This window comes from Vulpes vulpes, chromosome 4, assembly GCF_048418805.1.
Source record: "Vulpes vulpes isolate BD-2025 chromosome 4, VulVul3, whole genome shotgun sequence".
NCBI lineage: Eukaryota > Metazoa > Chordata > Mammalia > Carnivora > Canidae > Vulpes > Vulpes vulpes.
This window is the reverse complement of record NC_132783.1, coordinates 13,463,168-13,484,788: the sequence shown is the minus strand read 5'-3', so window position 1 is coordinate 13,484,788 and position 21,621 is coordinate 13,463,168. Positions and strand designations below refer to the sequence as shown.

The 21,621-nt window shown below is 34.8% G+C and overlaps 1 protein-coding gene across 4 annotated transcripts in view; it reads left to right on the top strand.

Annotated features, from left to right (window-relative positions):
- The window catches only part of INTU (inturned planar cell polarity protein), an 83,487-nt gene that overhangs the window by 40,006 nt on the left and 21,860 nt on the right, over positions 1-21,621 (top strand). For all 4 annotated transcript variants that reach the window (XR_012000929.1, XM_072755289.1, XM_026014283.2 and 1 more), the window contains exons 4-7: positions 295-498; positions 5,081-5,199; positions 11,008-11,097; positions 18,300-18,377. Coding sequence is in view for 3 of the 4 variants with exons in the window: in XM_072755289.1 (XP_072611390.1) it covers positions 295-498; positions 5,081-5,199; positions 11,008-11,097; positions 18,300-18,377 (491 nt within the window). In the remaining variant the exon portion in view is untranslated. The remainder of the gene's footprint in view (positions 1-294; positions 499-5,080; positions 5,200-11,007; positions 11,098-18,299; positions 18,378-21,621) is intronic.

Sequence of the window (21,621 nt, the reverse complement as noted above, 5' to 3'; positions counted from 1 at the left end):
TTAAATAAATAAATTTTTGTACAGAGAATTATAAATTTACTCAATAAATATAATATGTGCCAAATATAATATGTGCCAAAATCTGTAATAATAATATATGCCAAAAACTAGGCTAGGAGCTGGGAATACAAATGTAAATAGAATACATATTCCTAGCCATCAAAGAGCTCATATTCTAGGATGATTTTTAGCTGTATTCAGCATGCCTAAATGTCTGTGCATGTACAGACCCTTCTTTGTGAAAACTGCAGCTGACCTTCTCTTGTTGAAAAATTAACACATTGTTTTGTTAAGGTAAAACTGACATTTGAAAATGCATATGCTGTGAAAAAGGAAGCAACTCAACCAAGACAGAAAAAGGCACAGTCCAACACAAGTGATTTAGTCAAACTTCTATGGGGAGAAGAAGTTGAAGGTATCCAGCAAAATATCCTAAACACTCCTCACATCGTTATGTATCTCACACTGCAGTTCGACTCAGAAACATCAAAGGAAGAGGTGAGTGCTTTCTCAAAAGTGCAAAGGAAGAGAATAAGACTCTTTTATAGTCTTTCAAGTGAATAATCACTTTTTTCAGTTATTCTTTGTCTTTATGATTTTGATATGTCTCTTACACATAGCAGTCTTCTGACAAGCCTAATTGAATCCATTTATACAGATTATACTGAAATATTGGAATTTGTTTCTACCATCTTCTTTAAAGAATTCTTTTTGAGCTACTTATTCCATAATATTTTCCTTCTCTATCATTGGTTGCTCTATGCTCTATTTTTTTGGTGATTGCTCTTAAAATCTTATATTTGTCTTAGCAGATTCTATACACTACCTTAACTCTTTTTCAAAATAATTCAAGGCCCTTAGTACACCTTATTTCCAACTATCCAGTCTTCACATACATGCTATTTTCCTCAACATTTTAGTGCTATCATTTTTTAAAAAGATTTATTTTTATTTAGAGAGAGAGTGTGTACACGCACGAGCAGGGATTAGGGGAGTGGGGCAGATGGAGAGGGAGAGAGAATCTTAAGCAGGCTCTACACCCAGCTCAGAGCCCAATGTGGAGCTCAGTCTCAGGACCCTGGGATCATGACCTGAGCTGAAATCAAGAGTCAGATGCTTAACCGACTGAGCCACCCAGATGCCCCATGCTGTTATTCTTTAATTTCAGAAATTGGGGATAATTATACTAGTCCTACTACTATTTATTATTATTCTACTATATACATTATAAAACATGTAAGTAATACATTATAAAATGCATGGTTTATGCATTATACTTCAAACAAATAAACCTTTAAATTTACATACATTCTACCATTTTCTTTACTCACTATTCTTTCTTCCATTTCAGACTTTCCTTATTTGATCATTTTTCTTCTTCTTAAGACATATTTTAGGCATTTCTTTATAGTGAAAGTCTCTTGATGGTGAATTCTTTTTGTTGTTACTTATCCGATAGTGTTTTTTTTCACCTCTTCTTGAAAGGTGCTTTGTAATTCTACATTGCATTAGTCAGAATAGGCCAATTGCTCTAACAATCCTGATGTCTCAGTGGCTTAACATAATAGGAGTTTATTTCTCATTTCAATATAAATGTTCCTGCTCATGTGGCTCAGTGGTTGGAGCCCTTCATCTAGTGGTTCCATAATTTCCAAAGGCTTCAGAGTCCTCCATTGGATTGTTTGCATCTAGTTCACCAAGGAGAAAAGGGAAAAAGCATCTAATATCCCATGAGACAGTTCTTCAGAGTCCTAGCTTAAACCACTTCTGCCCATGTTCTAGTGCCTAGAACTAGTTATATGAACTTCTCTCAATGCAAGGAGGCAAGAAAATGTAGATTTTTTATGTAGAGAGGAAGAAGATGAAGTTGACACATGGCATTGCTTATTTAGGTAGAAAGTTATTTTCTCTAATCTCTTTGAAGATAGTATTCCTTTGTCTTCTGACTTAAGTAATTGTGGTTAAGTCTACCATCAGTCGTTCCTCTATAAGGAATCTTATTCTTATTTTCTTTGTTTGATTTCTTGCTTCTGCTATGTTCAAACTGTTTTTAATCTCTCTATTGTGTTTTCTATTTTAAAAATCTCATTTTTAGGAGTTCCTGAAAAGTCTTTAATCTACATTTCAAATCTGCCATATTCCTGGTCATATTCCATATTGCCTAGTCTCTTGTTACTTGCTTGTCTTAGTGATTCTATACTTTATTTCTCTAAGTATTTCATACATATTCTGTGTTCTTTTCTATTCTGTATCTGCCCATTCTTCCATCTCTAAGTCCTAAGAGGACTCTGATGTGTGGTGGTTTGCCTCCTTGTGTCCTTGATGATCACCGACTAGACTTACTGCTCGATTTTATCTCTGGGAGTCCTGTGATTGGAAAGTGGGAAAGAATTCCTCCAGAGAGAATTTGCTTCCTCTGTTTCTGCCACTGACCTAGGGTACTTCAGGCCTCTGTAAGAGTCCGGGTTTAACACAGTGGTCCTAGGTTAGCCCAATACTCAGTGTCCTGGTTGACACTATTGTAGGCATCAACCCTCAAGACATCCCTGCCTCTGTCCTTCTGCCCACCAGTCCCAGGTGAGGGATGGGATTGCAGTTTGCTTGCTTTGCAGCTTGCAAAGCAGTTCCAGGGAAGGGGATTGAAAGGGTATAGAGAAGATGTCCTTAGAAGCCTCTCTACTTCTTACATATCCGGCAGTTCAACAAGTTATGTTCTAGCCATAACTCTATTTGTTTTACAGCATGAGGGTCTCTCAAAGCATTTAGTTTACCATAATGCTTCAAACAGAAGTGAGATCTAAGAAGTTTTTACTAATTTACATTTCTTTGCTCCTGAAGTCCTTGCAGGCTCTATTCTCATTGCCAAAGCCGTTTTATCCAAGGCGTGCATTTCCTTGTGTTGCATCTTCGTATAACAAAATTTCATCAGTAACTGAAATGGAAAAGAAGGGATTTACTTACATGTATTTTTTGTAATTTTCTGTGTTCTGAAAATATAGGGACCTAAAATTAATTATTCTGAGTTCTTGCATGTAGTAACTGTTTTTTTTTTACTTTTAAAACAAGTGAGAAAATTAACTATTTATTCTGTAAAACACACAACAAAATTCTGGGATGGTAGCACCCTGAAACTTAATAGGTCATCTTGAAGCAGAATACCGCTGAGGCCTTTTGTCATCTTTGCCTTTCTTTCCATGGGAAAATGTGTAGATGTTTCTCAAATGAACAGGTCTCTGTCTGCTGACAGCCCTCTATCAACACTATAATTAGGAGAGGCTTTTTATTCTTACTGTACAGAGTGGGAGCTGCTGCAAATGCATGCTACTAACAAGTACCTAAAAATACAGCTAATTAAATTGATTAGGAACTGTAGAGTATGCCTGGTCCTTAATAGTGAGGCTTTCTGGGCTGTTTGCTGCAGAGGTGGAAAAAAGAGTTATAAGATTTGGAAATTTCAAGAACCTAATCAAAGACTACTATATGGTTATTTGTTTAAAGTGGTGTTTAATATTTGGCTAAATGCAATGTGTATTTACTAGTCAAGGTTTAAATATGTTAAGTAAGCATGACTGAAGATCTTAACTGATGTTTGGCTTAATTTCTAAAGATAAAATTTTTATAACTGTTTTTACCTTAGAAATATTGCAAGAAAATTTGACTGTTAGGCAGAGTGTATTTGACCAACATATTCTATAGCAATTTGCATGTACTGAATGTGCTTAATAAGTATTTAAAAAGGTGTGTCCAGTTTATCATTTATATTTGTCCTAATGTAAAAGTTGCCAAGACATGGACACTAAGTCACATAATTATTTCTTGTAAAGAGAGACCAAAACAAGATGTAGAAAACGCTTTAGAGAGAGAACCAAGGAAAAAATGTATTTTAGGAGTTTGGGCTTTCCATAGTAGCTGTATTAATATTTAGGGATATTAAATATTGAATAGCATTACTGGGAGCTACTCCGAATTCTCTATGGTTTCTATTTAGAAATTTTTATATTGCCAACTTTTAATTTGCCTTGTGAGAAAAACAGCATGTTAAGTCATAACAAAAAAGTGAGATACAGACTGATTCATCCTTTCGTATAGAAGTTCTAGCACAATGCACATCCTGATTTTGAAATATATTTTATTTTGTGAAACTGTTTACTGGGAACATGCTCTTCTTAAAAATAAAAAAAAATATTAAGTTTTTAAAAATTATCTACTAGATCTATTTTTTCCATAATTTTTAAAAAATTTTTATTTATTTACGATAGTCAGAGAGAGAGAGAGGCAGAGACACAGGCAGAGGGAGAAGCAGGCTCCATGCACCGGGAGCCTGACGTGGGATTTGATCCCGGGTCTCCAGGATCGCGCCCTGAGCCAAAGGCAGGCGCTAAACCGCTGCGCCACCCAGGGATCCCTTTTCCATAATTTATAATGTGCTTTCTTTAAAAGTTTCAACTCAGATTAATTTGTGGTGGGCAAACACTTTTAAATATAAGATAGATATTATAACATCATAATACTACTTTCTATCTGTGCTACTATAATTTTATATACTTAGTTTGTAAATTTAACTGTAGTATTGTCTTGGGTTTAAGTAAAGATTTAATGATGATTTCACCAAAGATGATAAAGATCATCTTTTAAATGTCAATAAGGAAAGTAATTAAATTTAAAGACTCTCATAGTTACACGTGGCATCTGTGTAGATATGCTACCAGAGGAGATACGAAAATTTGTATAATGAAAAATATTATTATGAGAGCTTATTGTAAAGGAGATTAAAGTTTAAAACAGTGAAATTACTTGAATTATTCTAACTAATCATTGTCCTACTCAGTATATGTTTTAGTATTATAACCAGTTTTGACAGTCTGTAACTTACTTTCAGACATAGTGTTTTAAATACTGGGTAATGTGTTAAAATTCCAGACATAGTTCCCTCTTTGTGTTTGTTTGGATTAAACTACCTCTGAAGTTGAAAGGATTCATTTTTTTTTGTTCTTAATAGTAAAATCTGAACTTTCCATTACCAAAATAATGGTTGAAAAATATGGGGGGTTGATCATTTGTGTTTGTTTTCATTTAATAGCAGGAAATTCTTTATCATTGTCCAGTATCTGATGCATCTCAGAAACTTAAAAGTGTGAGAGGAATATTTCTTACACTCTGTGACATGTTGGAAAATGTAACTGGGACACAAGTTACTAGGTAAGAATTGATTTTAATTTAACTTTAATTCTATTTCTTGCAAGTTCTGTACCTTGGTTCTGACAAAATACTAAGATAAGTGTCTATTATACAAATATACTTATATCTATCGTATAGATAACTATACAGCAAATGTGGTATCTGCAGGTATTTTGTTTCTCACCCAAGTTATTTCTACCAGTCACCTATATAGAGGTATAGGTTCTCCATACAGCTGTAGATGGGGTGTTTTGGCACACTACATAGCAGAGTTGGACAAATGACCTATAGTTTAGAATTTATTCATGAAGGTGGTATCTCTTAAGCATGGCATTATGTTGAGTCTAGGCTTTTACATATTTTTCTCTTGATTATTAACTTGCTAGGCAGTACTTTTTTGATTGGTAAAAATGACTGAACACTGAATTTTTCTTGTAGTTCAAAATAGTCTGTTTACAACTATGACAGAAAAAGATAGAAAACATAAACACTTTAAGAAAAGGAGTCAGAATGCAGTGTTACCTGTGCAAGTTCACTCAATGATAAAAAAGCAAGACTTCTGTGAAATAACCTTTGGAAAAACAGAATACACCATATAGTCAGTTATAGAGCCACATATCCCATTCCACATTGATTTGTTAAGCCCTGACTTTGAAATGCCACATTTAAGTTATGGGAGGAGAGTGCTCAAAACTTTTGAGTTTTTTTTTTTTTTTTAATAAAATCTGGGGATTACAACCCATTTTTCTTTCTTAACTCAACAATTTTAGGCTTTACAAAAAACATTATCTCAGATTTTAAGAGCCCCATAATACATAAAGTATAAAGTTGGATTTTTTAAGGCTTTAACTTTTACCGTCTTCTGATAAAAATGACACTTCTGTGATTTTAAAAGATAAGATCTGCAATACAGTAGAAAGAATTTCCTTGTTTTCCTAAATAAAAGTTATATTTAATCATAGGGCTCATTTTTAAGACTTTAGTAACTGAGGCTACATTTAATGTCTAAATTTGCATTCAAAAAAACATGTTGAGTGAAATCTTATGATACTTTTTTTCTCTAACTTATTTAGCTTCATCTACATCATTGCAAATGGCAAGATTTTTATTTTTTATGTCTGAGTAATATTCCATTTATATACACACACCCCACACACACATCTTTTCTATCCATTCATCAGTCAATGGGCATTGGGAACTTTTCATAATTTAGCTATTGTAGATAATGCTGCTATAAACATCACGGTATATGTATCATTTTTGAATTTGTGGTTTTGTATTCTTTGGGTAAATACCTAGTAGTATAATTGCTGGATCATAGAGTAGTTCTATTTTTAACTTTTTGTGGAACTTCCATACTGTTTCCCAGTGTATCTGCACCAGTTTGCATTTCCAACAGTGCAAGAAGTTTCCCTTTTCTCCACCAAGCACCTATTGTTTCTTCTATTGTTGATTTTAACCATTCTGACAGGGGTGAGGGATACCTCATTGTAGTATTGATTTGGATTTCCCTGATGGTAATTGATGTTGAGCATCTTTTCATGTGTCTGTTGCCCATCTGGATGTCTTCTTTGGGAAAATGTCTATTCATGTCTTTTGCCCATTTTTTAATTGGATTATTCATTTTTGGGGCATTCAATTTTATAAGTTCCTTGTAGATTTTGGATAGTAATCCTTTTTCAGATATATCATTTGCAAATTTCTTCTCCCATTCTTCCATAGGTTGCCTTTTAGTTTTATTGATGGTTTCCTTTGCAGCTTTTTATTTTGATGATATCCCTCCCAATAGTTTATTTTTACTTTTGTTTCCCTTGCTAAGGAGACCTATCTAGAAAAATATTTCTACAACTGGTGTCAAAGGAGTTATTACTTATATTTTTTCCTACTTTTATGATTTCAGGTCTCACATTTAGGTCTTTTTTTTTTTTTGAAGATTTTATTTATTTATTCATGAGAAACATAGAGAGAGGGACAGAGACATAGGCCAAGGGAGAAGCAGGCTCCCCGCAGGGACCCTGATGCAGGACTGAATCCCAGGACCCCAGGATCATGACCTGAGCCAAAGTCACTCAACCACTGAGCCATCCAGGTGCCCCTCACATTTAGGTCTTTAATCCAGTTTGAGTCTATTTTTGTGAATGGTGTAAGGAAGTGGTCCAGTTTCATTCTTTTGCATGTAGCTGACCAGTTTTCCCAATAACATTTGTTGAAGACACTATCTTTTTCCCTATGGATATTCTTTCCTCTTTGTTAAAGATTAACTGACCATATAGGTGCGGGTTCATTTCTGCATTTTCTGTTCTGTTCCACTGATCTATATGTCTGTTTTTTTGGCAGTACCAAACTGTTTTGATCACTACAGCTTTGTAATATAACTTGAAGTCCATAATTGTGATGCCTCCTGCTTTGCTTTTCTTTTTCAAGATTGTTTTCATTATTTAGGATCTTTTGTGGTTCATAAAAATTTTAGGATTGATAGTTCTAGCTCTGTGAAAAATGCTGTGGTATTTTGATAGGGATTGCATGAAATGTATCGATTGTAGTATAGACATTTTAACAATATTTGTTCTTTCCATCCATGAGCATGAAATGTCTTCCCATTTCTTTGTGATGTCTTCAGTTGCTTTTTTTGTTTTCATAGTACAGGTCTTTTACATCTTTGGTTAGTTTTATTCCTAGGTATCTTATGGGTTTTGGTGCAATTGTAAATGGGATTGATTCCTTAATTTCTTCTGCTGCTGCTTCATTATTGGTGTAGAGAAATGCAACATATTTCTGTATGTTGATTTTGTATTCTGCTGATACACTGAATTAGTATATCAGTTGAAGCAGTTTTTTGGTGGAATTTTTTGGGTTTTCAATACAGAGTATGATATCATCTGCAAATAGTGAAAGTTTTACTTCCTCCTTGTTGATTTGGATGCCGTTTATTTCTTTTCATTGTGTAATTGCTGAGGCTTGGACTTCCAGTACTATGTTAAATAACAGTGGTGAGAGTGGACATCTCTGTCTTGTTCCTGGTAGTAGAAGAAAAGCTCTGTTTTCCCCTTTGAGGATGATAATTAGCTGGGTTTTTTCTTATATATGGCCTTTATGATATTGAGGTGTAGTCCCCCTAAACCTACTTTGTTGAGGATTTTTATCATGAGTGAATATAATACTTTGTCAAATGCTTTTTCTGCATCTACTGAAATGATACGGTTCTTATCCTTTCTTTTATTAATGTCATGTATCAATCACATTGATTGATTTGCAAATATTGAACCACCCTGACAACCCAGGAATAAATCCACCACTTAATCGTGGTGAATGCTTTCTTTAAGTGTATTGTTGGATTTGGTTTTCTAGTAGTTTATTGAGAATTTTTGCATCTATACTTATCAGAGATATTGGCCTGTATTTCTCTTTTTTAGTGTAGTCTTTATCTTTGCAATGACATGGATGGAGCTAGAGAGTATTATGCTAAGCAAAATAAGTCAGAGAAAGACAAATACCAAGTGACTTCACTCACTTGTGAAATTTAAGAAACAAGCAAGCAAAGGGAAGATAAAACGAGAGAGAAAAGCAAAGAAACAAACTCTTAACTACAGAGAACAAACTGCTGGTTACCAGGAGGGACATAGTAGGGAGGGGGTGGGCTAACTAGGAGATGGGGATCAAGCAGTGCACATGTTATCATGAGCTCTGGGCAATATATGGAAGTATTGAATCCCTATATTGTACACCTGACACTAATATTACAGTGTATATTAAGTAACTGGAATTTAAATAAAAATCTAACAACTAAAAAAAATAGTGATGGTAATGCCTGTAGAGGATTAGATTGAAAGAATCATAATGTCTAGCAAATAGTATGCATTTGGCTATAATAAAAATAACAGTAATAGTAAAAAATAATACATTTTAGCATTAAAGGAAATCATATAAATTAATGATGTGGGAAAAAAAACATGTTACTGACCTCCTTTTGTTTTTTTAAACAGCTTTATTGAGATATAGTTCATTTATCTTACAGTTTGCCCATTTAAAGTGCATGATTTGGTGATTGTATATTTGCAGATATGTGCAACCAGCATGAGAGTCAATTTTAGAATATTTTCATGCCATGCAAAAAAAAACCTGTACTGGACATTTCATGTGAATGAAATCATAATATGTGGTTACTTGTGATGCTTCTCAGTATAATGTTTTCAAGGTGCAGACCTCCATTTTAATCTTTTTGGAAATAAAATTTGTTTTAAGTTTCTCCATGTGGATTTGATTTATTTCTTTTTACTGTAAAGGGTAGATGCTATTTGATATTTAGGTCTTGTTATTAATGATACGATATTGATTAAACATGTGGGAAACAGTAAAAATAGGTAGAAAAATTTTTTTGAAACAATAAATATGAAAATGACTCCTTAGCAATATGTGTGTCTTATTGTACACACTATTTTAAATCTATAGTGATATTAATGTATGACTATACAAAGAATCTAATATTTGTCAAAAAGCATATATATATTTAAGCTTTATTAAGGCAAAAGTAATATTCCTTTTGAAAAAAGTCTATTTAGCAATTCATGTTTAAAATCTACACACTGATCTATTGCAGTATAAAAGGTACATTATATCCTAAGGACTCAACAAATAAAACCTAATACATGTATTCTCATTTAAAGAAATAAAACACTGAATATGTGTTTATTTTCTTTTCTTCCCACCACCTACCCACACTACAGGATGGAATCATTATGCTCTCTATGTTTTCATAGTTCATTATTATATCTCTTTAAAGAACATATTTAATTTGTTTTCCAACTTGATTAAAGTACAGTAAATTGCATATATGTAAAATATACAATCTGATGAGTTTTGACAGAGATGTATAGACCCTGAAACCATCATCACAATGAATATATACATTATTCTAAAAGTTTCCTTGAGAGAGATGCCTGGGTGGCTCAGCGGTTGAGCCTCTGCCTTCGGCTCAAGACATGATTCCAGGATCCAGGATCGAGTTCCGCATCGGGCTCCTTGCAGGAGAGCCTGCTTCTTTCTCCCTCTGCCTATGTCTCTGTGTCTTTCTCACTCTCTCTGTATCTCTCATGAATAAATAAATAAAACTTTTTTTAAAAAAAGTTCCCTTGAGAACGTGTTTAAATCTGACTTACATTTTAGTTACTTGTTTATCTGTGTCCTGTATTGAATTATTATCTTGTGAGCCGAGACCGTGTCTTCCTTTCTTTGTAGTTTCTCTTAATAAATCATGTTCATAAATAAGCAGTGAGAAAATATTTGTTAAATTGGCATACTAGGATCCCTGGGTGGCTCAGCGGTTTAGCACCTGCCTTCGGCCCAGGATGTGACCCTGGAGTCCGGAGATCGAGTCCCACGTCGGGCTCCCTGCATGGAGCCTGCTTCTCCCTCTGCCTGTCTCTCTCTCTTTCTCTCTCTCTCTCTTTCTCTGTGTGTGTGTGTCCCTTATTAATAAATAAATAAAATCTTTAAAAAAATTGGCCTACTATTGGAAACTTTCTTTTGAGAAAAATAGCATACAATCACCTAATGTTAGTGAAAGAATTTCAGTACTTATTACTGTAATAGGTCTACTTTTGTTTGACCTAGAGCTTTTTGTAGGTTTTAAAAAAATATTTCAGGGTATATTTTTGTTGTTATATAATTACTTGTCTTTTCTGTGTGGCAGTTAGGTATATGCCAAGAAATTTGCTTCATTAAGCATGCAGTTCTTAAATCAAACCATGTGTAATCTTTTATGAGTGACTGTTTATAATTTTATGACATTTAAAGATATTCTAACTTTACTTTCACTCTATTTTTTCTTAGCTCATCCCTTCTTTTAAATGGGAGACAAATCCATGTGGCTTATTGGAAAGAATCTGACAAGTTGTTGTTAATTGGCCTGCCTGCTGAAGAGTAAGTTGAGATCTTTTTTTTTTAACCTTAAAATCATTTCTAAAATACTGCTAACAAAGTCTGTTTCATTAAAATTATGCCATTTTTGTCAAAAACAAACTCCTTCAAACAGTTTTACCGTTTAAAGATTTGTTGCACCAGTGCGGTAGCTACCATGTTAATTTAGAATTAAGAATACAGAGAGGGGGCACTAAGGTGACTCAGTTGGTTAAGTGTCCAACTCTTGATTTCGGCTCAGGTCATGAATTCATGGTCCTGGGATCAGGCCATGCATCAGGTTGTGTGCTGAGCATGGAGCCTGCTTGAAATTTTCTCTTCCTTTGCCATTTCTTCTACTTGCTCACTCTCATTCTCTCTCAAAATAATTAATTCATTAAAAACAGAAAAGTGGTGGGAACAATTAGTAAGGCAGGGCTTTTAATACATTTCCTTCTGAGATTTGGCCAGTAGAGAGGTGGCTGAGAGAAGACCTCCTCTGCTCAAACTTTTGACAAGATTGTGATTTGGATTTTATGTGTTCACAGTTTTTTACTGTTGGGAATTTTGGAGAACTAAAGGTCAAGCAGAAAGGTTTTTAGCGCCTTTGGCAAAATACATTTGACCCTTGAACAATATGGGTTCGAATTGCATTGATCCACTTATATGTGGGGTTTTTTCAATAAATATATTGAAAGATTTTTTTGGAGATTTGTAACAGTAAGAAAAAACTTAAAGACGAACTGTGTAGCCTAGTAATATTGAAAAAACTGTGAAAAAGGTATAATATCATGAATGTATAAAATATACGTAGATACTAGTCTTTTTTATTATTACTACCATACAATATACATAAGTCTTATTATTAAAAGTTAACATTTATCAAAACTTACTCATACAAACACTTAGATGGAGCAGTTCACAGTTAAGAGAAATGTGAACAAATGTAAAGATGCAGTATTAAATCATAATCGCATAAAATTAACTATATTGCATACTGCTGTAATAATTTCGCAGCCACCTCCTATTGCTATTACAGTGAGCTCAAGTCTTATGATTATCTGCTTGCAACTCTCTGTGACACTGATCATCTCCATGTGACCAGTTGGTCTTTCCAGAAAATTGTATATTACAGTAAAAAAAGTGATTTCTCACAGTTCTTGCATATTTTTCATTGTGTTTAGTGTTAGTGCAATACTGTAAACCTTGAATAACACCATGAGACTCATATGAAGTGCTAGTAGTAATGCTAGAAGTGCTTCCAAGAAGCAGAGAAAAGTTATGACATTACACAAAGTCAAATTACTTGATATATACTGTAGATTGAGGTCTGCAACTGCAGTTGCCCGCCATTTCAAGATAAATAAATCCAGCATGTGGGCCATTGTGAAAAAGAAAAGGAAATTCATGAAGCTGTCATTGTAGTTATGCCAGCAGGTGCAAAACACTGCACTTTTTGTGATATATCTTTTTATCTTGTATTGAAGATGCAGCTTTTATGTAGGCATAGGATTGCTATAAGAAAAGCATACCTATAGACTCTAATATGATTTGAGAAAAAATAGTCATTATATGACAACTTAAGGCAAAAATAAGGTGAAGAATCCAAAGTGGAAGAATTTAATGCCAGCAAAGGACAGCTTGACAATTTTACAAGGAGGTTTAGTTTAAAAAATGTCAAGACAGCAGGAGAAGCAGGTTCTGCTGATAAGAGACAACAGATGAGTTCCCAGATGCCATTAAGAAAACCAGTAAGAGGGCAGCCCCGGTGGCGCAGCGGTTTGGCGCCGCCTGAAGCCCGGGGTGTGATCCTGGAGACATGGGATCGAGTCCCAGGTCGAGCTCTCTGCATGGAGCCTGCTTCTCTCTCTTCCTGTGTCCTACTGTGTCTCTGCCTCTCTGTGTGTGTGTCTCTCATGAATAAATAAATTTTTAAAAATTCTTAAAAAAAAAAAAGAAAAGAAAAGAAAACCAGTAAGAGAAAGGATATCTGCCTCAAGGTTTTTAATACCAACAAAAGTGTCCTATTCTGGGGGGAAAAATGTTGGTTGCATAGGACATTAGTAAAGAAGAAAAGTGAGCACCAAGATATAAGGTGGGAAGGAATAAGCTAACTGCTGTTTTGTGCAAATACAGTTAAATCAGGACTGCCCTTATCTGTAAAGTTCCTAAACCTTGAAGGAAAAAGATAAACACCTACTGCCAGTCTTTTGGTTGTATAGCAAGAAAACCTGGACAGTGAGAACCCTTTTTCTGGAGTGGTTCCATTGAAACTTTGTCCCTAAAGTCAGGAAATACTTTGCCTTTGAAAATTCTTTTGATATTGGACAATGACCCCGGCCACCCAGAACCCCATGAGTTCAACACCAAAGATGTTAATATACTTGCCCCCCAAACACAACATCTCCAATTCAGCCTCTAGGGCTCCTTACACATGGTACTCTATGGAAAGGATTGTCAATGCTATGGAAGAGAACCTCAATGGAGAGAACATCATGAAAGTCTGGAAGGATTACACCATTGAAGATGCCATTGTTGATGCGGAAAAGGCCATGAAAGCCATCAAGCCCGAAACAATAAATTCCTGCTGGAGAAGATACTGTGCATGACTTCACAGGATTTCTGACAGAGCCAGTCAAGGAAATCATGAAAGAGATTGTGGATATGGCCAAAAGGGGGGCAGGCCAGGGAGGTGAAGGGTTTCAAGATAGAGATCTTAGAGAAATTCAGTAGCTAATAGAGGGACCCCACACCAGAGGGATGAATAAAAGATGACTTGACGGATGGAAATGAGTACTTCTGAACCAGTGCTAGATACTGAGGGAGAAGACATAAAAGAAGCAGTGCCAGAAAACAAATGGATACTAGACAATCTGGCAGAAGGGTTCTGATTTTTCAGGACTGCTTTTGACTTCTTTTGTGACGTGGACCCTTCTATGATATGGGCATGGATAATAAAGCAAATGGTTTAAGAAGGCTTGATATCATACAGGGATGTTTTCAGAGAAATGAAAAAGCAGAGAAATTACCACATATTTCTGTAAAGTTACACTGAGTGTGCCCATCCTGCCTACCTTTTCACCTCCACATCTTGCCTCTTCCACTCCTGAAACCACAAGACCAACCCCTCCTCCTCCTCAGCCTACTCCATATGAAGATGATAAGAATGAAGATCTTTATGATGACCCACTTTCACTTAATGAATAACAAGTAATCATCATACATATAGCTAATAAACGTATCTGTTATACATATATGTGTCTTCATTTGAAAATCTAATAATTGTACAGCAAGAACTGTGTCATCATCATCTAAGTAGACATCCTGTAGACCACCATGTATAAGACTCTGGTGGAAGGGAATAATCTATCCTTAGGGTGATTGATATTTAATATAAAATTAATAATGTGTTAGTTTTCTTACTGTTTTATAACTTTGTTTTCAAAAAATTACATAACCAAATAGTATGCCTCTCTTTCTTATAATGGGGGAAAACTGCATATCAATCTATCATCATAGGTAAGTGACTTTTTTTTAAAAATGTAAGCATTTCCAGTACTGTATTATGAATATAATATGGTATACCCTAAAAATGTTATAATGATTCGTTCTCTAGTGTATGGGTTAGGCTGTCATGAAGCAACACTGTCAATTACACTAGGCTACCATAAAGTAATCATATTGCTCCTGCTTCATTATCAATGCACGAATTGTATGTAAATAAATATGAATTTATTTTTAATATCTTTTCATTTTGGACATCTAGAGTTAGTAATACATGTAACATCTACAGTTTTTTATATTATATAAGACAGTATTGACATAGGAACTAGCAAATAGATGATTCATCTTAAACAGATGATACAAACTTACGGCATTTCTCTTATAATTTTCTTAATAATGTTTTCTCTAGCTTGCTTTATTGTAAGAATACAGTATATAATACATATGACATACAACATATGTGGTAATCAACTATTTATGTTATCAATAAGGCATCCAGTCAACAGTAGGCTATTAGTACTTAAGTTTGGGAGGAGTTAAAAAGTTATACTTAGATTTTCAACTGCCTGGGGTGTTGGGACCCCATCCCCTGCACTATTCAGGGGTCAGCTATAACAAATATTTAACTTTAAAGTGATTTCTCAGGGCGCATAGGTGGTTCAGTCAGTCAAGCATCTGCCTTTGACTCAGGTCATGATCCCAGGGACGTGGGATCGAACCCCACATCAAGCTTTCTGCTCAGTGGGGGTCTGCTTCTCTCTCCTTCTCTGTGCTCACTCTTTCTTTCTCTCTCAAGTAAATAAAAAAATATTTTAAAAAAATAGAGTAACTTCTCTAATGTTTTGTCTTAATTATCATGTTCTCCTTTTTAACTTTTTGCATGTATTTTGAAATATATCTTATTTTTATAGTTCAAGGTAAGAACTGGGTTGGCATTTATGATGAGCAGACCATGAACCCAAGGACTGCATTGGGTACTTTACATTCATTAATCTCATTTAATCTTTAAAATCAGCTCCAGATGTACTTCATGATCTCTGGCCCCATTTTATAAATAAGGAAAGTAAAACCAAGAGAAGATTAAATAACTTGCCAAAGGTCACATTACTGGCAAGAAACAGAATTGGTAATTGAAGGAGAGTCTGAATTCTTTCTACTACGTTACTTCCCTGATGTCACAAGACACTAAAAGCTGAGGAGAAATGGAATAAGAATATGGAGAACAGCCCCAAGGAGAAGGATTTAACTAATGTTAGACTAGTCTTATATCCCTATTCAATGGTATTTTAAAACTTGGAATTTATACTCTTGCTTGCTTTATTATTATTTTTTAAATATTTTATTTATTTATTCACGATAGACATAGAGAGAGAGAGAGGCAGAGACACAGGCAGAGGGAGAAGCAGGCTCCATACAGGGAGCCCATCGTGGAACTTGATCCCGGGACTCCACCACCGCGCCCTGGGCCAAAGGCAGGCGCCAAACCACCAAGCCACCCAGGGATCCCCTCTTCCTTGCTTTAAAAAAAATTTTGGCAACTTCTGTTAAGCTATAAACACATTTTAGTGTTAACCTTTTGTTCCATAGAATCATCATTTATCGTCTACCAAATAATAATCAAATATCAAAATAAATACTATAGTATGTAGATGACACAATTTTAGAGAATACCAATTTAGATAACTTTTCTTTTGGTGTTACTTTAAGTTTCCCAAGAAAAAGAATAAAGTAGACCTCAAAAGATGCATTATACAGCCAATCTGAACATGAATATGAATATTTTCTATTATTAACATTGTTAACCAGATTTCTTTCATTATATAGCAGTGTATTAGTTATCTATTCCTGGATAACAATTTACATCAAACTTAGGGACTTTTGTAGATGTTTATTATCTCATAAGTATTTTTGTGAGTCAGGAATTCATGAGCAACTTAGCTGGGTGATTCTGGCTCAGGATCTGTCTTAAGGTTGGTTAAACAGCTTTTACTGCATCCCCAAGATTTTGGACCATTGTATTTTCATTTTCATTTCTCCAAGTATTTCCTGAGTGGTTCAAATGTTTAATGTGAAGAATAATGATGCTATGACATATTACTACATGGTGCCTCTCTTTAACCAACTAATTTGTATTTTTCTGTCTAAAAAGAGACTCTTATGAACCCTGCTAGGGTACTGCCTTATGCCAGTGAGTTGGATTATGAAAAACTTGAGTTGTTTTGAAATATGGGTTTACAAGAATTGGAGAACACCCATTATAAGTTACTTTAGGTTGTAATACTGGGGTAAAACATTTGTCTTTCCACTTTTATAGTTGCCCAAAAAGTAGAAGAAAGAAAACAGTTAATGCAGTGGTGAGCTAAAACATAATGTAGACAGGGAAAAGAAAGGCCCAGCTAAGGAACTGAGCAGAGAGGCTGCTCAGCCACATTCTGAATTCTGATGCTACCAGCCGAATTAATTATGCAGATAGAGACAGTTTCCAGGAGGTGCTTTACTCTGAAGCTAAAAACAGGCTATCACAGCTGTGCTCCAGATCAAAGTTGTGCCACATAGGGGATACTCTAGCCAATTTTCCAATCTTTATTACTGGGTGGTGCGCATAGAGGGTGTCCTTAAATATTAGTTATTCCTATCCTGGAGAACTTGGCTTATAAATTGGAATGAATTTGAAGATCTCCTTTATTCTACTCTGTACCAACTTTTTTCCTCATTCCATCTTGTTTCACATAACCATGAAAGATAGGAATTTTTCTCCTAATTCATTCAAACTGAGAAATAGAGTGTTAAGAGATCATGTGCAAGCACCTCCTCACTGTCAGTTGACAGGTCTTTGTACCTCCAATCCTGTGCATGTGGTTTGTGATTGAAGTGGCCGCCCTGGGATTTTTTTTCTCATTTGTCTTAATACCACGTCTGTGCATCCCCCTCTTTGCCACTATGCCTTTTACAAGCAAAATGAGAAGACTGCTACACCACAGAAAAACCAGATTGGGAGTATAACCCAGGGACATGTGTTTTTGGAGTAGGGATTGTCTTCCTTTGATGGCTACAGTGAATAATGGGAACCCAACCTGGAAATCCTTGTGAGATAGTAGAAGAGAATAACTTCAGAGCTAAGAAGATGGTTGCCCACAGGAGGTTCTACTCCCTTTGTGTCCTTGCACAAGTTACTTAATTTTTTAGACCTTCACTTACCCATTATATAATAGGCATAATAAGACCTACTCTGTAGAATTTTTATCAGGCTCCATTGAAAACAATGTCCACTTATTTCTTTCCTTTCTCTATTTCACTTAGAAGTGTATTGTCAAAGAAGTTGGAGGTTCACTTGAGATCTGGGTAATACTGAAAAATGTCAAGAATTTAGCATTTTTTTCTGTGGGCCCAGGTACTGCACTACTTTATATGCATTAATTTTATGTAATTCTCAAAAGGAACCTGAGAGGGGCTTAGTGAATATTGCACCACTCTAGACATGAGGAACCTAAACCATAAAGAGGCTTAAATAACTTCTGTTTAGGTGGTGGTATAAAAGTCCCTACTTGACCGATGCTAGAACTCCGTATCTAGACATTGGAGTCTTCAACTGCTAAAGCAGTAAACAACCTTTTTACACAGCTTTACTAATAGTAGTTGACACACAGACTTTTCACATTCTTTACACATAAAATGTAAAGATGTTCTGCTTCTTTTAACAAATGCATTTTTGCTTTTTTTAGAGTTCCTCTTCCTCAGCTAAGGAATATGATAGAAGATGTTGCCCAAACCTTAAAATTTATGTATGGTTCTTTAGATAGGTAAGTAATTCTGTGAGTTGAATCTCCAGTTTTTTGTTGGTTTGTATTTAAAAAAAAACATTTAGTCACAGAGAACAAACTGATGGTTACCAGAGGGGAGGGGAGTAGGTGAGGAGGTAGGGGAAATAGGTGATGGGGATCAAGGAGTACACTTGATGTGATGAGCATTGATTGTATGGAATTGTTGAATTACTATATTATACGCTTGAAACTAACATAACACTGTATGCTAACTATACTGAAATTTAAAGTTAATAAAAATAATATAAAAAATAATGAAGATATCAATGCTTATTAAAAAATGAATCTCAAGTTTTAAGTATATGATTCTAAATTCCTTTTGTACTTAATACTTTTTCTTGGTTGGCAAGTTAGGTATTTGTTTTTTTCCTTCTTCCTCTGATTTTTTTCATCCTTTATTACTGGCTTTATTTTACATTTTGAGGCATGATCCATGCTTTATCATTTCTGGTCTCATGTTAGTGTAGTGAAATAATGTGAATAGTGATGAACAACAATTATATTCTGATTTGATGTATTTCCGTAGTAGCAAATGTAAGAAAGAGCATTTCAGAACAGATACAGAAAAGAGTAAGAAGATTTTAAGTAAGTTGTTTGTGTTTTCTTCTGATTTTACAAGAGCATTGTCAAATTCACTATCCTAAAATGTGATTTCTTCTTAGTTAAAAAAAATTTTTGGTAAAAAAAAATGCACTATTAAAATAAATGACACAGTAAAGAAGGTATTGACTAGTTTCATGTGTATCATTTCACCTATTTTCTATACAATATGAATACGGTGTGCATACTCTTTTTTAATATATGTGGGCTCATATTATGCATATTTTCCTGCTTCTTGCTTTTTTAACCTTGCAGTACAATATGATGCATCTTTCTTGATCTGAAGGAGGCAATTTGAGGTAACTTCAACATTTGAACCCATAAAATTACAGATGAAAAATAGATTTTCTGTTTGTGGGGTTTTTCTAAGTTCCAGTACTTCAGAGAGCTAAAATGATACCTTTTCTTTCAAAGCCTTAGGAATCTATCAATATAAAAATCCAAAAGCTGTTTATGTTTTTCCAAACCATGGTGGTGTCAGCTCTCTGTCTGTTGCGGATCTTTTTTGTTGTCACTAGTCTCAAAGCAGCCTGAAACAATTTTCTGTGGCTGTGCCTTTGGGATTGTCTAGTTTGTAGAATTCTCCTCTGAGAGCCTCTTAGGAGACACGTCCCTCTCAAACCCAGTTACTAATTAGCATTTTCTAAATGTGTGATCTACAAAAGGCCAGGCAACCACAAACAGTGCTTTTACCTTTTATTAATAAGGAAATTTTAACCAATGAAGAGTAAGGATACAGTTGTAAACTATCTCCTTAAATTTACACTGGGTGAGCAAACCTTGCTATGTTTTGCCTTAATTAAAGCTTTTTGTTTTCATAAAATCAGAGATAATTAAAAATTAAATTCCTGCAATGAATTGCATACTTTAAGACACTCAGTTCAGGCTGTTCTGCAAATTCCAATGAACTAGCTTGGGGGCAGAGGGGCTCTTAATTTCTGTGAATTTCATTTTGAAATTTAGTTGCCATATACCTGGAAGTATCACCAAATTGGCAGCAAATTTTAGTTTCTTAGTCTAGTGAGAATTTGAAAGGCAAACTAAGATAGTAAATGTGAAGATCCATTGAGTTCTTAAGACCAAGAAGCAGTGTGGATCCAACATGTTGTTAGTTGTCATTTTGTAGCAATTTCTAATAAGTTTTTTTCTAATTATGAAAGATATTAAAGGCACACTGTGAAAAATTATGATGACTAAAAAGTCCAAAGACTTAATTATTTTTTTAAGTTGTAAACTGGTTAGTTTCTGTGAGGCACAGAAACTATATATTCAACAAAGTTTAGTTTATGATCAGATTAAAGATGTTTCCTTCACTATTCCCAGCCAAACTTTCAGCAAATTCTAAACAGTCTGTCTCTAAAACACATCTCAAATCCATTCATCTCTCTCCATCTTCACTGTTACCTTGTCCAGTCACCACCATCTCTTACTTCTACAGCAGTCTCCTAACTGGTTTTCTTGCCACCTTAGTTTCCAAATGAAGTTAAAGTGATCTTTGTACATTATAATCTGTCTCCTACATGCCTGTCTGATTTTGGATCTCAAACCACACCCACCCCTCTGTGCTGTTCTGCTGGTACCCTGCCCAAGCTTGTTCCCAACTTAGGGCTTTTGTGCTTTTTCCTCTCACTGGGTCTTGACATTGGGATCTCAGCTTAAATGCCCATTCTCAAAGACTCTTCCCCAACTTTTTATCTAAATTAGCCAACCAGTCACACCACCCATTCACATGATCGTATTCTCTGCATGGCTCTTTGTACAAGTTCATGTTTTTACTGTTTGTTCACTTGTTGTCTTTCTCCATTAGAATGTGAGCTCCACAGAAGCAGAGACCTTATCTTTTGTTTTGACATTTTTACTATTATACCTCCAACAGTGAGAATAGTGCCTAGAACATAGTTGGCACTCAAGCAATTTGTTGAATGAATCCATGATTATTATTCTGATGTATTAATGGCATATATGCTAGTTACTGTGTTTTGAAGTGGGCTATTCCAATGAATGGCTGCAGGCAATGCTATATTATTTTTGCATGGCTAAAACCAAGTGTTCAGTCTGTCTCTTCTTTACCTCTGTCTCTTTCTCTCTCCTTGAGTTCTTCAATAGTGTTGCCTTCATTAGTGAAAAATGGAGAAATAACTTAGGCTAATTAAGTGCTTACTGTATTCAGTAAGTAAGAAGAATTTATTATGTACTTCACATGTGAGTCAGGTTGTATTATCCCCATTTTTAGAGTTGGAAACAAAAGTTCAGAGAAAGGTTAGATGATTTTTCTGCAATTTTTTTACCACTGGTAAAAGCAGTGGTAAGATTCAAAGCCAGATATGTCCTATTACAAAGCTCAATATCTATTATTTGATCTTGCCTGAAAGATATTGGGAATTTAAATAAAGAAATAAAGTAAAAGCAGCTTTCTTCCTCTCCTTCCTCTTCCTTCTTTTTTCTTCTTTTTTTTACAAAAAAGGTACTTCAGCCCATTCTGTCATAGATATACCACTTGTGTTAGCCCTGTGATTCTTCCATAATACCATCTATACAATGCATTTGAAAGTAGGTTTTTGGGTAAAAAATACTGACAGGAATGAATTTCTTAACACATTCCATCAGTAACATTAGAGCAGTA